The sequence below is a fragment of the Myripristis murdjan genome, chromosome 1 (genome assembly GCF_902150065.1).
Source record: "Myripristis murdjan chromosome 1, fMyrMur1.1, whole genome shotgun sequence".
Classification (NCBI taxonomy): Eukaryota; Metazoa; Chordata; class Actinopteri; order Holocentriformes; family Holocentridae; genus Myripristis; species Myripristis murdjan.
In genome coordinates, this window is record NC_043980.1 from 9,051,595 (window position 1) to 9,073,553 (window position 21,959).

Sequence of the window (21,959 nt, forward strand, 5' to 3'; positions counted from 1 at the left end):
CCGGGGATGTTCTTGCATTTTAACAAGGCTTTATTGAGCAATTCAAAATGCAATTTCATTTGGTCATCATGACACAGTCTTCATGTCACACAAACTCATCTCTAAATCCAGCCTCTCTCCTCCACGTGCCCGTGCTGCAGCCGCCTAAAACTGAGGTGCAAGACAAAACTGGTGACTGTCATGACACGGTGTTCAAGAAATCATCTTCCCCTGGGAAACAAAACCGAGCAGGAAACTGAAATGCTGGCTGTGCATGGCTAATTCAGGAGCTGCGCCCCGAATAGTGACAGAACGGATGTAACACCGACAAAACCGGCCGAGCAAGACATTTTTGGACGTAAAATGACGTATCTGCAGGTAACTGCATGTTTCCAGTTGGACTTAATCAAGTGGATGTGGGGAAATTCACCTTTACGTCTTGTGGATGTGCAAAAATACATTAGGGACTAGTAAGAGCCACACATCTGTCTTCATGGGACACACTAAGACTGAATAATTTCATTTATCTGAAACTAAATATGAAGTTTCAAAGCTACCACATGAATAGAGTTGAGACGGCTGTGAGTATGACATGATGTCAGCATCCAGGTTACATTTAAATTTCTCTTTTTTCCTACAGTCCTGCAGAGACAGAGATAAAGCAGCAGAGGGAGAGAGAGGCTCAGGGAAGACTGGGAGTCTATGACTTTAAATTAAATGGTGCTTCTAGATGAGGAGATAGGTATATGTGGCAAGAAATTTAAAAAAATGGAAGAATAAACCTTGTGTCTGGCAGCAAATCTCAAAGTTAATACCCGGGTAATACCCCAGCATCCACCGTCCAACACTGGTGCGCTGAAGCAGGTTGGATTAGCCGATCAAAGAGCTGACAGTCATATCATCAGCCTCTGAATGTTATCTGAATCTGAAGCTGTGTTAAGATTATTGAGCAGATAGCATTTCTCATTTCCTCACTGAGCCAGGAAAACTGATTAACAACAAAAAAAAAACATGTATACATACATACAGTAAATAATATAGATTACACCACCGTCACTGTGATAACAATCAGAGGGAAGGGCTCGAGCAAGAGAGGAAAAAATGGAGATCGGAGGTGTGAAAAGAAAGCAAATGAGAAAGTAGAGGGAGGGGAGGCGTACACGTGGGTGGGTGAGCAACAGAGCGAACATTTAGAGAAACTGAGCAAACATAAGAAATGAGTATGGAGTAAAAGAGAGGAGGAGTGAGACAGTGAAAAAGAGAGGACGTGACCCCAGTGGTGGTATGGACCGGAGCACCTGTCAATCTTGAATTCAACAGAATGACTCTCGCTCTGATGGTCGTGATCATTTGTGCAGCGTAGTGCAGCATAAAATGTAAAGTGCAGTGTAAAATGTCAAGTGCAGTGTCAAATGTAAAGTGCAGTGATTACAGTTAGCTGCTATGGTAACAACAACAAGTCCATATGGCAGCAAAGTGACACTCAGATGTGCTGTGCTGGGGCTGCAGGCTAAAAGCACAAATTAATAAACTGATGTGTGCTGGTGTGTTGCACGAACACACACTGACAAAACCAAACAAAACTAAAATCTGACTTAATATCATCAGACCCTGTGCTTGTCTTGCCGGCTGAATGTTCTTGACTTTCATTCATCTGCAGACCCAGGTCAACTGATTTGGTCCTAGATACAACTGTATAAACCTTTGAAACCTGAGCAAATTCACTTGGTTTCTGGGAAGATGGGAAAAAGATATTAGCGAATTAGAAAAAAAATCAATAACTACCTGAATGTTGTAAAAAGGGCAAAAGCAAAAGTTCTCACTTTAAAAGAATGGCAAGAAACTTTGTAATTAAATAACATAATATAATAGAATTAGTGTTATCGTGATTAATGTCAAACTTGAACACTGAAAAATAGATTAAAAGCGGTGAGATTAAAACACTATACGTTAAAAAATATTGCTCATACATTTTACATTTTACACAACTCGCACTGGCTCCCTGCATCTTTAATGATTGATTGTAAGGTTTATTATTAGTTTTTAATGCTCTAAATGGCCTCGCCCCCTTTAACAAAATAGATTCCCAGTTGTATTATAATCCTGGTGTTACGCCCAGTCTAGGGGTACTGAGACACAACATGAGCAAGGCCCCATCCTCCCCAAGTCCCAAGTAGCCAGGAGGACAGTTTCTCAAAGCGAACAATTTTTATTAACAAAATGAGAGAAAATACTGCTCAAAATAGGATAATTATTCCTTCAGGGTGAACTAAGGCCAACATAACAAACAAAACACTTCTAACTAAAAAGCAACAAATTCTAACCCTAACAAAGAAAACCAAACAACAATCACTTACCTCCCTGTCTTAACAAAAACAGGAGAAAAAGGTTAACTAAAAAGGCAGTTCACCCGTACTGCTCTAAACACAAACTTTCTCATGTGTTTCTCATGTAATATGTTCAGTTCCTTTCTTATGACAAAAATGAAAGTTAAAATCTTGCAGTAACAAAGACCAGCACATCAGCCTCTGGTTCGAGTTGCACATTTGCAACAAAAACACAAGTGGATTGTGGCCCGTGAAAACTTGGACTGGATACGAAGTGGACCCAAGATACACCTCAAAATGCTGTAAAGCCAGCAGCAAAGCAAGCGCTTCCTTTTCTATAGTGCTATAGTTTAGCTGGTGTTTACTGAACTTTTTTAGAAAAGTAGCATACAGGATGGTCAAAGGACTGCTCGTCTTCCTGGAACAGAACAGCACCTGCACCACACGCCAGCTTGAAGGGCCGTGTGAAACAGGGCGCAGCAAGGACAGGTGTACTACATAGCAAAGCCTTCGCAGACTCGAAAGCAGCCTGGCAAGCGGGAGTCCAGACAAAGGGCTTTAAAGGACTAACTAGACTAGTTCGAGGAGCCACAACATCAGTAAAATTTTTGCAAAAACCACAGTAATACCCGCACATACCAAGAAAACAACGCAATGCTTTTTTTGACTGTGGAACTGGGTAATCAAGTATTGACTGGATTTTTCCTGTAACCCACCTGCTTACCCAGATATGTTACAGTTGCCTTACCAAATTCACATTTTGCCAGGTTTAAAGTAAGAGAGGCCTCACGGAGATGGCTGAAAATGAGAGAGAATGTTTCCAAATGGTCGGACCAGGTGGAGGAGTATGCAACCACATCATCTAAGTATGCTTCACAATTTTCAACTCCAGACAAAACTAAATGCATAAGACCTTGGAATGTAGCGGGAGCGTTGCGCAATCCGAATGGCATAACAGTGTACTGGAGGAAGTTGTCAAGTGTCACAATTGAAGCTATCAGCGTAGTATATCCAGAGGTTAGCTTCAAAAAATAGACGAATGAGTGCTGCCAGCCTTGCTGCAGAGGTGGAAGAGGTGGGGGGGGTCAGCCTGTCAGTGCTCAGACCATACGTGACACACTGCATCAAATTGGTCTGCATGGCCGTCGTCCCAGAAGGAAGCCTCTTCTGAAGCTGATGCACAAGAAAGTCCGCAAACAGTTTGCTGAAGACAAGCAGTCCAGGAACAGTACTGGAACCATGTCCTGTGGTAGCGTGTGTGGTGGCCCCCTGGTGAGGAGTACAACGACAACTGTGTCTTGCCTCCAGTCAAGCATGGCGGTGGTAGCGTCATGGTCTGGGGCTGCATGAGTGCGGCTGGCACTGGGGAGCTGCAGGTCCAGACCTAAACCCAAATGAGCACCTGTGGGGCATCTTCAAGCAGAAGGTGGAGGGGGGCGAGGTGTCTAACATCCACCAGCTCCGTGATGTCATCATGGAGGAGTGGAAGAGGATTCCAGTAGCAACCTGTGCTGCTCTGGTGAATCCCATGTCCAAGAGGGTTCAGGCAGTGCTGGATAATAATGATGATCACACAAAATCTTGACACTTTGAGCACAATTTGGACATGGTCACTGTGAGGTGTACTCACTTGTGTTGCCAGCTGTTTAGACATTAATGGCTGTGTGTTGAGTTATTTTCAGGGGACAGTAAATCTGTACACTGTACACTGACTACTTTACGTAATATCAAAGTTTCATTTCTATAGTGTTGTCCCATGAAAAGATATAATAAAATATTTGCAAAAATGTGGGGGGTGTGCTCACTTTTATGAGATACTGCAGTTTATTATTAGTGAGTCTTTAATGAAATGTGATTTTTTTGTGTGTGTTTCTGTCTGGTTTTCAATTTGTGTTTCGTTTTTATCAGACTGTTAAGCGCATTGAGCTGGACTGTGTGCACGACAGGTGCTATATAAAAAAAGTTCATTCATGCATTCATTCATTCATTCATTTGATGGGGAAAGATCATTTCACTCCATTCAAGTTGTGTGGCACTGTCAAAGCTCTATCTGTGTACTGATACTGAGCTGCAGCACTTAAATTTATGGAGCTCACGCCGTCAATCGGCGTGACGATGTCACATTCATCTGCCAAAGTTTCTTGACACCAGGCTGATTTGTTCGCCCTGCTCTCCCGTCCTCCTGCCTTCTCCTCTCGTCTCCCTTCACCCTCTCTCTCTCCGTCTGCATCCATCACTCCCTGTCCCCTTCATGGCCTCCCTTCACTCCTCCACCCTCGCACCCCTTCCCCCTTTTGTTCCCTTCACCCTCTCCTCCACCAGTGGTACACTGAAGTGAGCCACTACCGCAAAGCCGCGCCCATCATCCTGGTCGGTACCAAGCTGGACCTGCGGGATGACAAGGAGACTATTGAGATGCTGAAGGAAAAGAAGTTGGCACCCATCACCTACCCTCAGGGCCTGGCTCTCGCTAAGGAGATAGGTCAGTCCCTCAGGGCTCGCAGTACTCATTTTCCACCGCTGGAACCCACAGAGCCCTTTTCTGAGGAACCGCTGCTTGCATCAGGGCAACCAGCCCGTTTTTGTTTTGATTTTGTTGAGTTCTTGTGCCCCAGAATGGCTCCTGTGACCGAGGTAGGGACTGTCCAAGTTCCAGGGAGGCGTTGGGGTGGAGTTTAGGGTAACCCTCCTATTATCTTTGCAGTCACTTTTACCCCATTCAGTGTTGAACATCTCTAAATACATAATCAACATCATTTTGTAGTTTCATATTTTATTGAATTTTCTTAATTTAATGGGGACGACTGGGTTGACATAACATTAACGTGATGCTATATTTTCAATGTCCTGTACACATTGTTTCTTTAGGGTCTGTTTGACCCCAGGCTGTTTTAACAGTATAAAAAAATAAAAGAAATATTGAAAATAATCGTCAAAAAACCTCCCTCTGAACATGATCATACCTGTATGAGAACCACTGATAGTTCATGTGACATTTGGGAAGGAAAAACATGATTCCATCAAGAACTTTTATGTATAAGAGGGGATGAGTGGGTGAAGTGATGTTTGATTTAAAGGGTTATTTAGATAGTCAGCAAGACATAAAGTACCTGACACATAAACAATTTGTATTCTAATCATTTTCTGGAATTTAAATTGCTGGGAACAAATTGGCCCCAGTTGGAAAAAAAATGTTACTAAATTTGAGGTATCAGGACGGTTAAATGCACAAAAGAATCACCCCAACTACTTTTGAAAATCAAAGTACTCAGTTGTCTCCAGTTGATCTCAGTTACTCTGTTATGTAAAAGCAGTTTCCTCAAGCTTCCTTCCACCCTTACAAGGGTGCAAATTTCCCTTAGACATTGGGGGGTACACATTTAGCAGGGGGTCAGGGGGTCCTCCTCCTGGAAATTTAGAGCATCTTACATTTAATTTCCTGCATTCTGGTGGATTTTTATGCACCCATTTACCATTTTTATGCATCAGTTTACTAGGAAAATAGGCCTATATTTTATTAAATGTAAAGGACCAACAACATTCAGCTAGGCTAGTCATGTAAATACCGTAAAATACTATAACAGTGGCATGTATTTCATTAGCGGCCGGGTCTCTTATAGTGGCCGTTGTTGGCCGAAGCAAATAAAAGCCGGTCCAATATAGGCCCAGGACTCTGATTGAATTTACTATTGTAAAATGTCTATTGCTGAAACAAGGCTAAGTTACCATATGGGGAGAAACAAGAGCAACTCTTACCTACAGTGATGAAAAAGTGCAACGGTCACTATCCTCCTCATCCAAAATAATTATCCACAATGTTAGTCTTTATCACCATCAACTTTCTTGTAGGCTATCTCCTTGCAATGATGTTCTTCAATCTGACCGTCTAGCCCAGATTTATCTTTTTGCGGTCATTAGGGAATGGATGCACGTTCAAAGTGATGTACAATTAAATGTCCTTTCTCCAAATCAAAACTCAATAACAAGTAAGAGCCATCCATTATTGTCTCTAAATGAGCAATGAAGGTTCACATAACAATGAACAACTTATATTAGTACAAGCTGATATCTTTGTAAAATTATCAACTTGTTCCGACAATATAGCTAGAAAACTTTAGCACAAGTTTGTAAACAACAGGAAGGAACGAAGGATGTGAAACATCTAATAGTGTTTTCACACCTATCTCGTTTGGTCCAGACTTTCGGACTTTTCAGTTTGATCCAAACCTAAATTACAGGTGTGAAAGGTGCCGCGGACCACAGTCTGCACCAAAGGACCAAAATTTGGTCCGACCAAAAGAGGTGGTCTTGGTCCGGACCAAACGAACCATGGTTCGGACGTTTTGCAGTGTGAAAACAACTGTTTGTATGGTTCGGACCTTCGTATCAATGACAGGAAGTTTTTTTCTTCTTCCACGCCACGCTAACCAGCTGGTTACCATGGTTATGCGTCTCCGACGGCAAGCTAACTTTAGCTGCTAACCTTAAACGCTGCTGTGACACGCAAGGCGCAACGTTAGTCGTGTCTGTTATTATGCTGAATGAAAAGTGTCGCAGGGTAAAATGTATAGCACTATAAAGACAAGTTAATACATCACTACTGACAGCTCATCTTTTAAAAAAATCTTCCCACACTCACCTTCTCTCCGGAATAGACATTACATTGCCATAACTCACAGGACTGTATGCCGTTTTCTCCTCCTCTCAATAAAGTTTTCACATGATGAGGAGGCTCATCTTGCGAATAGCATTTACTCTGATGTATTGCTCATTAAGTTGATGCTGCTGGTAGCAATATACCAACAAAAGTATTAGAACAGGAAAAAGATGGCTTGCTCCAGTGCCGGCTTTACCTATGTCGCCGACGACTCTACCTATGACGCCGATAAAATCCTGCCGGTATCCCGCCGGTAAACAACCGCTGCCGGCGCCCCTCCGGCCGCTAGCGGCGCCCCTCCAACAGATGGCGCCCTAGGCCTATGCCAAAAGCTGGCCCTGGCTCGCTCGATTCATTTTGTGTGAACAGGAAGTAATACTGATGTCAGATGCCGGCCGGCCAGCCCAACAACTCAGCGTAACCAAAACAAAATGAGCCGCGGAAGTGCATGGGGAGTTGATGCGTTCTCTAATGAGAAGAATAAATTTCCCATGTATGTTTGTCTTGTAAAGTCCGTTACTCTATTTGCAGTGTGAAACCAAACCAACCGGACCAAATGTATTACAATTAGATTTACAGCTCTGAATGGCATCTTCCAAAAGACAGACAATCTGAAATACCCTATAGGATGGAAGGTCCTTTTCTCCTCTTTGGTGTATAAAAAATTACTTTTAAAGCACTGGAAGGATACACAGGCCCCATCACTACAAGAATGGAAGGGATTAATGAAGTATTATTTAAACATAGAAAAATCAATGTATGAAGACCGGAACAAAAGGCAACAATTTAGTAAGGTATGGCAGGACATCTATGAAGCCTTGTAAACATATCGGCTAAGACTGGATTTGATGGCTAAAGAATGGGAACCAAGTGTGTAAGGAAGTATGTGTGTAATTGTTTGTATGTGTGTAACTGTTTATGTGTGTCTGGGGAAGGGTGAATGGTATACGTGTAGGTGTGGAATTGAATGCTATGTGGATGAGTGGAAGTGTGGAGAGTATAGGAAGGTACTTACTTCATGTGGGTAAATGTGTGGGTGTATGTGTAAAGGCATGAGTATGAGGGTGAGTGTGAGTCTGATCTAAGATCCTGTGAAGTAGAGGAATACTGTTACTGGTAGGAATTGTATTGTGTTCTGAGTACAAACGTATATAGTATGCTGGTAATTGTATTATCTCTCGATGAAAGCAATAAAAATAATTATAAAAAAAAACCCAAAAAAAACAAATGTATTACAATGTAACAGAATCACGGAGTTTGGTTCGGACCTTGGTTCGGACTTTCAGGTGTGAAAACGCCCTAAAAGTGTCCCCTTGCAACAAATACACAATACACAACAGGGCCTTATGGCCTAGATAATATGAAATCACTCTTTAGAAAATAAATTATACATATATTTACAATGAGTACGTTTACATGCACACCATATTCCGGTTCGGCTCAATATTCCGGTTAAGGTAACTGCGCCGCGGCAACTGGAATATTCCGTTTACATGTTACTTGGCATGTTCCCGTGTTTCGGCGTATTCCACTCTCTTATGTAATGCGACACTCAGCCGCGGGGGGCAGCAGTACGCGTATAGGCGTCTGGTCTGCCGGAAAAACAGACGAAGAAGTCTTCTTCCTCGTCGTCTTCTTCTTTTTCTTCTTCTTCTGTCGCTATTTCTATGTTTTCTCCCATCGATATACTCCATGATATTTAAGTCTTTCATTAACTGAAGGTGGACTGCAGTCTCCTGGCTCTTGCTGCCGTTTTCCCCGCTTGCAGGTAACCATACCAACAAAGACGCCACAGAATTCCTTGTGAGTCGAGCATGCGCAGTCGTGACTGAATATTCCGGTTTGGGGAGTTTTCCGACTAAGGTGGTTACATGCCCCAATATTCCGGTTGGAACAGGCATATGCCAGGGGGCTTATTCGGAATTCTCTCCAACCGGAATATGACCTTAATCGGGTTCGGTGCGTGTTTACATGACACGTGCGCAACCGGAATATTGCGAATATTCCGGTTAATACAGGAATAAGGTGTGCATGTAAACGTGCTCATTAACATGAACTACAATAAATTAGAATAGACAAATCTCGATTTTATTCATTCTCCTGCCTAGCCTAACGTTAGTTCATATAGTTAGCTAGCTAGCGAAAATGCTAACCATTAGCTAACGTTAGCTGGCTAGCTAACGTTAGCCAGCAAGCTAGCCAGCAAGCTAGCTAGCTGCTGAAGTAAACTAGTAAGTCAACCCAACCAACAAGATAAGGCTATAAAGGGAGGAATACTGGAGTGGACAGTCAAAGTTATGTCATAGTTAATATTAGCTACTTACTCAGTCATTCATGCTCCCACGCTCTGAAGCAACCATCGACACTGCACATGAGGCATGCAGCACAGGAGGGGTGCCAAAGTACAAATGGTATGGTCCAAGCATAGGGGTGTAAAGCTTTTTTTGGAAAACAATTATGAACGATTTTACAAGTGTTTTGCCACTCTGTATTGTTATATTACCTGTATTAGTGAGGGGTGTGTATCTCATGATATTTTTTGGAGACAACGAGGTGGAGGCAACAACGAGATCTTCGCATTTCTGGAGTGACGAGGAGACGTAATGAAAGAACTTAATATAACTAGGTGTTTGGACGGCAGAAAGCAACGAAATGCCGATCTATTTAAGTCCGTTGCGGACAGGCTACACGACGCTGGTTTTCCACCTCGCACCGTGGAACAGGTTAGGTCGCGGTGGAAGATACTGAAGAAGCACTACTTCTCAACCAGGCGTCAGAACCAGAGAAGTGGCTCTGGTACAATAACATTTAAAGCATTTTCAAAGCACTGGACGAGATGTTGGGTCACCGTCCTCTGGCAACAGCAGCCAGCAGTGGAGTCGATATTGGCTTCACAGATGGAGCAGAGCCTCCACAGGGAGATGCCCAGGTGTACCCAGGTGAGTTATTTAGCTAATGTTAGCACTTGAGATAATGCTAATTTATACTTCCGCTGCTCATCTCAGAGAGAAATGTTGTGCTTTTTTACTGAACAGCTATAAGGCAGCACTGATAATTTAGGGATGCTAACCGGTGGGCATTTGACCGGTTGTTGAACTTTAACCGAATACTCTTGTCGGTTAAAAACCTTTTAAGTCCGAACGTGTTGTCGCCGACACAAATGCGCATGTCAGATTGTAAATACCGTAACTACCATAAGGTTTGACCGATCGAAAAATTCCAACTGTTCCTGAATGCGGAGAAGTTGCTCTTGCGCCCACATACAGTTTAATACGGTAAATGTTGGCGACAGGACGCTCTGCCGGGTCAGAGCCCGTCTACGACGAGCCTTGCCACTCTCCATTAACCCCCATTGTATCAAACTTGGTTGCAGTTCCACTGTAATTCCACTGGGGGTGATCGCAGACGAGTGCAGAATGAATGGGGCTCTATGGAGCTAAACGGCTAAATTTGTCTCTTACTCCTGTTTATGGTTGAAAAATCGCAAATGCTGTTGTAGTTTCTGAAAGTTCAATATGGATTATAGGTTAAAAGTGAAATTAGTGAGAACTTATATCCTTTCAGTTTCCTACAGTTTGGGCTGTTGTTGGCCATAACACGCTAGCATTTGCTAATGAATTCTGATTGGTCAGTGACGGACTTGCGGCTGTTTACGACGAGGGATCCCACTTGATGGCACCTGAAGACCAAGAGAAACGGGAAACACCACTCTTAAGGAGGACTTTTCCATCAAAGTTGATATTTGTGTGTACAGAGAATGTCTAATATAGCACAGACGGGCTCTCTCGAGTGTCTCCGTCTGCTCTCCGGAGACGGGCTCTGGAAATCGCCGTAAAGCAGCACCTCTCAATGTGTGACGTCATCACACTTTTTGAACGGCTTTTTAGAACAGATAGGTGAAGTTAAAAGATCCAATATTCAGCTGAGTGTATTTTTTAGCCCCAACTTTTGAAAACAGTATTCAAATTACTTGACAAAAAATTATTTCCAGAGAAAAGTGGATTTTTAGGGGTGTAGCCCCATAGACTCCCATTCATTCTGCACTCGCCCGCGAGCGCCCTCACATGGACAGAGGCGTGTTTCCGAGACCCGCAAGTTAGACGAGAGTGGCACTTCTCCCCATATAAGAGATTCTCTGGCCGGGTTTTGATTACGTCATTACGCAGAGCTCAGCTCGGTAGAGACAGACTGGAGAAACCATAGATATGATATGATATAATATAATTATATTATATAATATTATATTATAGATATTATAGATATCTATGGGAGAAACGAGCCAAGCCTATGTTGGTCTCGGACATAGTGGTATGCGTCCGGGGCAAGACAATGGCGCCGGTGCTAGCGCTGCTAGCTTCTATTTGTTGAGGTTATTCTTTTATGGTTTACAGACAGCAAAATAATATTCTCGGTTAACCGAAATAAACTGATTAATGAGGCCCGGTGGTCGACCAGAATTTTCCATTTTCACCATCCCTAGATAAGATTACACTTATCCATTCACTTAAGGTCTAGTGACAATAATCGTCGTCTTGAATGAATCGGCCTACCTTTTGTTGTAATTTGCCTTATAGTTCAATATTTGTATTATCCAATGTATCATATAGTTCAGAACAGCTTGACCTTTTGGAGCTGGCTCCGCATAACAGAGAACAGATAAAACAGGAGCCAGATGTAACTTTTCTATCTTGCTAGTTAGGTCTGCTGCATTAGATATTTTACATGGACATTTAGTCTGCAATAAAGATTTTTAAAAGATACACGCCGAGTCAACATTCACACACATACCATCACACATTCTAGGAACAAGGCATGGACAGTGGTTGGCCTGTCCATGTCCGGGTAACTGGCCAATTATTTTCGGTTGCGTCTAGGTCCAACCTCTTTACGGGGCAGGCCCAACCCAAGAACACAAAGTGTATCATTTCCTAATATCGGGGCTCATTCTGACAGAAATCCTGCAACAGCTCTGTCACTCTGAGACCAGCTCCGCCTTACTTTATATGTGACCATAATAAATACAGTGGTCCCTCGTTTATCGCGGGGGTTACATTCTAAAAATAACCCGCAATAAGTGAAATCCGCAAAGTAGTACTAGTCAGCTTTATTTTTTTACAATTATTATAGATGTTTTAAGGCTGTAAAACCCCTCACTACACACTTTATACACTTTTCTCAAACAGGCATTAACATTTTCTCACTTTTCTCTCTTGTTTAAACACTCTCAAAGTTCAACCCTTCGTAGAAAAATAAGTCCAGTACTATAGAATGAACGCATTCTGTACTGTACAGGAAACACGGCACGGAGGAGATTGATTGACAATGGTCTAAAGTCCCTAAGCCAATCAGGACATAGAACACAATGTGCTGTAAAAAAACAAACCAAAAAAAAAAGCATGCAAAATCACACAAAAAAAAAAAAATCCGTGAAACTGCGAGGCTGCGAAAGGTGAACCGCGTTATAGCGAGGGACAACTGTATTTCATCTGAGAGCTGAAGATTGATTCCGGTTTGTTCTTGGGCTTTCAACAAAAGAATCGGGTGCTAACACGCAGTGTAGTGTTGTACTTTTACGCATACTTTGGTCACCATTCGTTATATATTCACAGTATTTTTCACACGTGAACAAGTAAAAGCAGATGCAAAACATTTAACTTTCCAAATATTTCTTTCCACAGACATGAATGATGACGCAGAGGAGGACGTAAGCAGAGCCAGTACCCCTGCACCAGCTGAGGCCACTGAGAATTCTGCATCCGCAAATATTGAGAGCCTGCCTGCATCTGCTGAAGGGACCTCTAGTCGCCCATCATGTGAGGGGCCCTCCCAAGAGTCCACAACACAAGGTAACTGGTGACATACAGTATCACAAGTTATACCACACAAAATAATCTTTACTGTAGTCTTTTTAGTCTTTGAACACTTTATTTAGGTTTTCTCTGAAGCGGTGAATCATGAATTTTATTTACCTAACTCAGTATGTTCCAACACATAAATTAAACAGACACATACAACGATCAGAACTAACATCAGATCTTTATCTTTTTAGCTATTTGTCTATTTATGCTTCAGTATATCTTGTGTTTGATCAGACTAGCCTTTGCTCCCCACAAGTATCAGTTAGCACTGGGTGTCCATAACCCTGTCACATGTTCACCTGTTGTTCTTCTCGGACCACCTTGGTAAGACCTGAGCGTTGCCAGAGACACCCCATAACACATCGACTTCAAGAACAGACTCTTCACTCACTTGTAAAAATGGTCAGTGTAAGGTTCTGAGTAATTGACAAAAGCCATACTGGTTATGATAGAGAGCTGTCAGAACATATACAGAGCATCACAGCTTGCTCTAACTACATTTAACAACAACTACACAAAATCACCATGTTGCGACTTATCAGTGTGTTGCGAACGAGGCACACACCTAAGTAAATGCAAGTTATCTCAACAAGTAACGAATTGTGAATCCAAATTACATGTGGCAGATTACATTTCACAAACTAGTACATTAAATATAAATGAGTAAGGCTGACGCCACATGAAAAAATACACCCAACTTGCTCAATTCAAACCATATTTAAAGCATGTTACTGAAATTGTTACATGTGGTGGTGTTTTCAGACAGGAGAAGGCGCAGAAGGCTCAACAACACCCTCAGCCGCCAGCAGGATTTCCTGGAAAGGTTCCAGGAGACCCAAAATGCCTGGATGGAGCGTCAGCTGCGGGAGAGCTTTGAGCAAGAGCGTCAACTTCTCACTGAAGTGATCCAGCAAAGCCACCGCTCCATGGAGTCCCTGCTTGGATCATTAATTGGCAGCATGAGAGGCCCGTACATGCCACCATCTTTTCAGCCAGCATTTCCCTACACGAATACTAATATGCATCCATCTTATTGTCCTGCACCTGATACCTCTCAACAGGGGAGAGGAGGAGCAATGGAGGACAACTCTGAAAACTCTTTTTTTGAACTTTGAAGTGCTTCAGAAAATGCTCGCTTTAAAGAGCAGGTTCAGTTGTTTACAGTTTGCACCTTAAGGACTAAGCTGCTGTCATTTGCACTTTTATGAAATATTTTTAATTTATGGATAATTAATTAATTTTATGGATTTGTTAGGTTTTTAAAATTTGTTTTGTTTTTTTATATTGTTGTTGTTGTTTATATTGTTAACCAGGTGGCCAGTATTTTTTGATATTTTATGAATGGCCACTGTTAATAAAAATGATGAACTATTTACAGAGCATTTTGATTATTATGTTCTTCACAAAATGTGATGTGTGTTCCCTGTCCTCTTAGGATTTTGTTTGTTACCACAAATGATCTGCAGGGAAAGGTGCAGCCTGCTTGGGTCAAAAAAAAAAAAAAAAAAAAAAAAAGGGAGAACCTCAAACAGAAATACGAGGTCAGTTACAGTTGTTTCAGTTGCCTTCGATTATCGTTTACTATGCTTCAGTAACATGAATTCTCCTGTTTTTTCCAGGATCTGAAGTGTCCTAGAACAGGAATCAGTACAGAGGGAGGAGAGACAACAGCAGCCACCTGGAAGGAGTATGGGCTGATGGATGCTGCTTTGGGGAGCAAGCCATCCATCAGCCCACCACTGCTCATAAGCTCAGCAGGCCAGCACTCTGCTGTTGCCTCTCCTCCCTCTGTTTCTAATCCAGCAGAGGACGACTGTCCGAGGCCACGGGCAAGAAAGAGAGGGAGGGAGGAGGATTTGTTTAAGTATTTGCAGGAGATGGAGGAAAGAGAGGAGAGAAGGGAGCGTGAGCTGCAGGAAAGGGAGGCGCAGAGGTGGGAGGAAGCAAGGAGAAGAGAGGACGAGGCGAGGGCAAGGGAGGAGAGGAGAGACGAGGAGGCCAGGAGGAGAGAGGAGAGGAGGCCAGGAGAGGAGAGGATGAAGCTAGGGTGAGGGAGGAGAAGACAGAGGAGGAGGCCAGGAGGAGAGAGGAAAAGAGAGAGAGGAGGAGGACAGGAGAAGAGAGGATGAAGCTAGGGTGAGGGAGGAGAAGACAGAGGAGGAGGCCAGGAGGAGAGAGGAAAAGAGAGAGAGGAGGAGGACAGGAGAAGAGAGGATGAAGCTAGGGTGAGGGAGGAGAAGAGAGAGGAGGAGGCCAGGAGGAGAGAGGAAAAGAGAGAGGAGGAGGCCAGGAGGAGAGAGGATGAAGCTAGGGTGAAGCTAGGGTGAGGGAGGAGAAGAGAGAGGAGGAGGCCAGGAAGAGGGAGAAGAGAGAGGAGGAGGCCAGGAGGAGAGAGGATGAAGCTAGGGTGAGAGAGGAGAAGAGAGAGGAGGAGGCCAGGAGGAAAGAGGAAAAGAGAGAGGAGGAGGCCAGGAGGAGAGAGGATGAAGCTAGGGTGAGGGAGAAGAGGCGGAGAAGAGAGGAGCGCTTCATGGCGTTAATGGAAGCGCTCCCAAAAAAAACTGATTTTTTTTTTTTTGTAATCATTTTATTTATTTATTTATTTTTTTAAGTCCCTGAAAAAATCAATCAGCTACTTTATGATTATCAGTTATTTGCTGAATAAATGTGCCATTTAATCAAGCCATCTATCTATTCTTATGTGTTTTATTGTAACTGAGTCAAGTACTGAGTGTTGAATGATTGATGACAGGGGCACTGAAACAGTTTAACTGTTGACATGATTCCAAGGTTAGATGTGAAACTGGGACAAAGTACATGGATTACATAGAACACAATACACAAGTCATGACTGATTATTAGCATATTTAATATGACGCATATTAAAATCATGCGTAATGGTATCTGGGAAAATAAATGTCTTATCTGGGAAAATAAACATCATACAAAAAATTAAATGAATACCATCTTGCCATTCATTAAACTAATAAGATCATACCATTTAAAAAACATAAAAAACATCTTAACATAGGCTTGGCTGTGGTACAGAAATACTTGCGTGCAAACTAATAACGAATATACCCCTTCATGGCCTACGTCACTGTGACGTCACGATGCTAGCTGGAGGCAAAACAAACTGAAGCTGGAGGCAAGCACTGTACAAACTGTATGAAGAATGCCGTCCTGCTGTGTTTTTGGGTGCCAAAACTGAAAAACTAAAAACGCAAAGTTAAAATTTGATCGAATACCAGCAGCTGCAATTCAAAAAAATCATAGACGGCAGTGGTTGAACGCGATTAAACGAAAGGATTGGACCGAAAATATCATCCAAAAAACGCCCGTGTTTGCAGCGCACACTTCATAAGGTGGTTAATATGCAATATATCATCCGTTTCAGCCTGAATAACCTCATGGACTAGACTAAATTGTGACTGAAATAACGTTAAGTTAATCATTATTTACGTGTTAACGCTAATGCTAACTGCTAGCTAACACAGCGTTGTCCAGGGGTCTGTTTCCCAAAGCAGGTTTAGTGAAAACTCTGAGTCTGTTCACCCTGAAATGAGGGAAACTGAGTTTTCTGTTTCACAAAGGGAGGTAACTCAAAGCAGAGAAAGAGGGGTAACTCTAGCCTGTTTCACAGAGGGAGGCACAGATTAAATATCCGTCGGGAGATGGTTATAAGACCGCGCATGAGTTTATGTCGAGAGTTTGTTGAACCTGCTTCGTGCAACAGACCCCAGGCAGGAGTAGCATGCTACGTCAAGCCCCACAGTGGTTCCGCTAACTTCTTGTAATATCTTTCTTTTGTAATATCTTTTTGGGCAGTACTGTCAAATCGTCCATCGTCCATCGCCCATGTAGGGCTCAGGGAATTTCGTCCCATCAGCGAGAGTAAATTTTTTTTAGATAACATTCACAGTCGTGAAGAGTGAGTGTACTCACATATCCACTAAAATTGTCGGTTTCCTCGTCCATTTTAGCACAAACACTCCGTTAAAACATGCTAATCCGCATTGACAAGCTAGCGCGTTTGAGATCTTTTGCCTCCAGCTAAGCCCTGCCCCCCATATTACATCACATTGTTTACAAACTTTGAAGGGGTCTATATAATCGTGTTCCTGGAGAGCTGGAACACAGTGGAGAGGGGCAGACACTGCTGCAGCCAGGAGATCCCTGACCCCCTCACCAGGCACTGGAGCCCTGGATCCTGGCTCTGGGCCATCATCTCCTGCTTTATCCTCCTCAGGCTCCATCATGTCTCCGTTGTCCATGCAGAGGTTGTGAAGGATGGTGCAGCAGGTGATGACAACCGGGGCAAAGGTGGGACTCACTTCCAGGGATTTAAAAAAAATTGAGCGCCATCGGCCCTTCATCATGCCAAATGTGCGCTCGATGATGTTCCTGGCCCTGGACAGCATGCTGTTATACCTGGCCTGCACAGGATTCAGGTTAGGTGTACGGTAGGGTGTCATCAAACGGATGGGGGCAGCCAGACAGGGGTAGCCGCCATCACCCAAGATGCACCGTCCCTCTGGTGGATACAGCTGCTCAACATAAACAGGACTGTTCTTCAGCACGCGGGCATCGTGGACAGACCCTGGAAAGCCACTGCAGACATCAACGAATCTGCCACGATGGTCGCAGATGGCCTGAAGCTGAATAGAGTAGAACAGCTTTCTATTCAGATAGCAGGCCTCATCCTCTCCACGGGGATTTATCCTTATGTGGCAGCCATCAATGGCACCGACTGCCACATTAAATGCCGGAGATCCTGCCAACTGGGCGAAGCTGGCACCCACCTCCTCAATTTCATCCCCTTGAGGAAACCAGACAGTCCTTTTTAAGAGGCCAACCGCTGCCTAGCTGACTCTGTGGACCATCCTATGGACTGTTGTTTTGGGGATGTCAAATGCCCAGGAGACAACCCTGTAGGATGCTGCATGGGCAAGCCAGTAAAGGAAGGTGAGGACATGGAGCTCTTTAAGCCAACCATGGTCAGCCTCCTGGGCCAGAGCAGCTGTGAGTGCAGCTATGGACTCCCTGCTCATGTGGAGGTCACGGCGGAGGTCGGACACACCATCAAAATAAAGCTGCAGGATGGGGACGTTGGGGTTGAGGTGGCAGTATGTTGTGTGGACAAGCTGTCCATGTGAAATAAATGAATCAAATATTAGGAAAAAGCCTAATTTGAATTCCTGTAAAATCCCATTCTGCCTGTCAACTCTAACACTACACTCTTAGAAATAAGGGTTCCAAAAGGGTTCTTCATGAGGGGCTCAGGTTCTACCCAGAACCATTTGCTTCTGAAGAACCCTTTTTTGAAGAAAGGGTTTTTCAAGGGTTCTTTGTAACACTAAAGGTTCTGGTAAGAACCGTTTTGATCCAGAGAACCCTTTTTGGAGGAGAGAGTTCTTCAAGTATTGTTGAAAGCATGGGTATAAGATCCTCACCCTACATCCTACATTAATGTAATTAAACTTGCTCAATAAAGAGGCAAATAAACAAATATAATCATCCCAGGGAGAATTTTGCTGTTGAAAAGACACTTAAACAGGGTACCAGCACTGAGTCTTGAACCCTGCTCTCCCATGTAAAAGATAAATGTGATACCGCTCATCCACCACTGCTGTGTAATTAAACAATACATGTTGAATAGACCTCTATCCTGTCTTGAACCCTCAATCTTCAAAATAGCACTGCTATGCTGTTACCTACTGAGCCACCATGCTATATTGTTATGCTATGCAACTACAACCTATGGAGGGAGGAGCTCATGAGCCATCAAAAGAAAAATAAGAAAAAAGAAAATGGTATTTTCTTTTTGGAACGTGGGCAGTTAACCATCCTCATCTATTTTTCCTTGAGTATGGATAGTGCAGGCGCTGGTGGGATGATAATGTCGGGACTTGAACCCCAATCTCCCAGAGGAAAGGCTGAGATTCAGTGTGTCAGGCCAGAGAGCTGGCTACCCTGCCAATGGCCATGTGGGAGCTAATAGCTGGTTTTAATGTGGATTGCGTCACATGGTCTGCCCTTCTCAGCAAAACAGGTGTGACACATCAATAGTGATTACTGTGGTGAAGTGACAGAAGATCAAAAACTTCAGAGAATTAAGGTAAGCTAAATATGATTTCTTATTTCAGCAAGCTTGACTCTAGCTAAGGACTTTTTATGGTGAAAGGTGGACTATTTTAATGCATGCATTTGTTTCTTGTTTTGATTTTTTTTTTTTTTTTTTTGTAGAATGAGTTACACAGCTTGGACAACAACTGAAGTGTGCCACTGGCTTGAGCAAGAGGGTTATAACTTAATAACTTGTATTCCTTTTTGTTTTGAAGAGAATGATATTGATGGAACAACCCTCGAAATTCTCTCTGAGAGGATGTCAGAGAGATTAATCCCATCAATAAAAAAACAATCACAATTCCTCAAGTATCTCGAGCAGTTGAAGTCATCATCATCATCGCCATCATCATCATTGTCAACAACAACAAGAAACTGGAACAGGTAAAATGCTGTCAAGATACTGTAATTCTGGTCATTTGTGGGGGAAACTTTATTTCTCTACTAGTTACAGTCTGTTCATTACTATTTCACACAGCTCGGTCTAACATATTCTTGCATTTTTCCATATTACAAAGACCTCATGATGAGCAAACAGCTGGACCTGCTTCACTGGGTCAGTTTGCTTTCCTCAAAGCATTAAAAGATACACTTGAGGCAAAGGACCCAGAACTTTTGTCCCCTCGGAGAAATGATCTGTCACTGTATGACATCCTCAGCAGCCAAACAATGTAGGTTACTTTTATCATTATTATGGAAAACTAATGCACATTGTAGCTTTAAATTGAGATTATACTCCATATAATGGCACTTTAAGACAACATGTTCAACTTATTCTATTATTTCTCTCCCCAACCAAGGTATCACTCAGCCAAACAATATACAGAGATTTTAAGCCTGTTCATACGCAGATGTCCCTTCATGCGGGAGAACATTGGTTCTGGACATGTGAGTAAGCACAAAAGGAGTCTGTTAATGTATGTTTGCATATCTTAATTGTATAGATATACACTATATTACCAAAAGTATTCGCTCACCTGCCTTTACTCATACTATGAACTGAAGTGCCATCCCATTCCTAACCCATAGAGTTCAATATGATGTCGGTCCACCTTTTGCAGCTATTACAGCTTCAACTCTTCTGGGAAGACTGTCCACAAGGTTGAGGAGAGTGTTTATAGGAATTTTTGACCATTCTTCCAAAAGCGCATTGGTGAGGTCACACACTGATGTTGGTCGAGAAGGCCTGGCTCTCAGTCTCCGCTCTAATTCATCCCAAAGGTGTTCTATCGGGTTCAGGTCAGGACTCTGTGCAGGCCAGTCAAGTTCATCCACACCAGACTCTGTCATCCATGTCTTTATGGACCTTGCTTTGTGCACTGGTGCACAGTCATGTTGGAAGAGGAAGGGGCCCGCTCCAAACTGTTCCCACAAGGTTGGGAGCATGGAATTGTCCAAAATGTTTTGGTATCCTGAAGCATTCAAAGTTCCTTTCACTGGAACTAAGGGGCCAAGCCCAGCTCCTGAAAAACAACCCCACACCATAATTCCTCCTCCACCAAATTTCACAGTCGGCACAATGCAGTCTGAAATGTACCGTTCTCCTGGCAACCTCCAAACCCAGACTCGTCCATCAGATTGCCAGATGGAAAAGCGTGATTCATCACTCCAGAGAACGCGTCTCCACTGCTCTAGAGGCCAGTGGCGGCGTGCTTTACACCATTGCATCCGACGCTTTGCATTGCACTTGGTGATGTGTGGCTTGGCTGCAGCTGCTCGGCCATGGAAACTCATTCCATGAAGCTCTCTGCGTACTGTACTTGGGCTAATCTGAAGGTCACATGAAGTTTGTAGCTCTGTAGCAATTGACTGTGCAGAAAGTCGGCGACCTCTTTGCACTATGCGCTTCAGCATCCGCTGACCCCTCTCCGTCACTTTACGTGGCCTACCACTTCGTGGCTGAGTTGCTGTTGTTCCCAAACGCTTCCATTTTGTTATAATAGAGCTGACAGTTGACTGTGGAATATTTAGGAGCGAGGAAATTTCACGACTGGATTTGTTGCACAGGTGGCATCCTATGACAGTTCCACGCTGGAATTCACTGAGCTCCTGAGAGCGGCCCATTCTTTCACAAATGTCTTGTTTCACAGTCTGCATGCCTGAGTGCTTGATTTTATACACCTGTGGCCAGGCCAAGTGATTAGGACACCTGATTCTGATGATTTGAATGGGTGAGCGAATACTTTTGGTAATATAGTGTAGCTACTGTACATACTGTATCTCAATATATAATAAACAGAAAATGCATTCACCTAATGTTCACATTTGCCAAAAATGAGTGTGTCTATCTTTTACTGTATAGGTGTATTTTACAAAATGGCTTGGTGTTGACAAATCTGGACAATACTGAGGTCAACAATCATCTCATTTTCGACTGCACTATCCCCTTAATTAAACAATTCCTCTCTTGGTTGTAGGATGATTTACGTGAGTCTCTAACAAGTTCAAAAAGGAAACGCGACCCCTTATTGGTGACTCAATGGTGCAACAAATGTGTCCAAACTTTTCTGTGGCAGGATCTGGAAAGAATCGCCATACTCCGGGTCAGCCAAGCCAGCTTTTCTACATAACCAGGCCCGCTGTAGGTCTTTGGAAACAACATATAACTTAAGCATACTTTTTAAAAAATGATCATGTACACCTCATCTTAGTGGTTACCTCTTACCATATTGTTGTGTCATTTTTCATGCATCATAGGCTCAGGAAGATGGAGACTTTGGAGAGGATGAAAGGACCATTCAAGCTCATATCCAAAATATGTCTACAAAGATGCTTAAAGTACACCCAGATGAGAAATCATTAAAGGAGGGAATGAGACAAACACGTGCTTACTGAAAAACCTTCATGGCGAATGCCATGAAAGGCTGAGGAAATCATTGAAAAGTTTCCAGCACTGGGGCTTCCTAAAATAGTTGAATTGATCATATTTAATTTCATGTCTATTACTGCATTTATGATAATCAAGTATTTGGAGCTAATATATTTTTGTCCCTCCTTTCAGCGTCTGTGGGA

General features: G+C 43.1%; 1 protein-coding gene across 2 annotated transcripts in view; it reads left to right on the plus strand.

The window, feature by feature from the left end:
• Positions 1-21,959, plus strand: part of LOC115374225 (ras-related C3 botulinum toxin substrate 2-like) — a 44,282-nt gene that overhangs the window by 20,572 nt on the left and 1,751 nt on the right. For both annotated transcript variants that reach the window (XM_030073087.1, XM_030073163.1), the window contains exon 5: positions 4,629-4,788. In XM_030073087.1, coding sequence (XP_029928947.1) covers positions 4,629-4,788 — 160 coding nt within the window. The remainder of the gene's footprint in view (positions 1-4,628; positions 4,789-21,959) is intronic.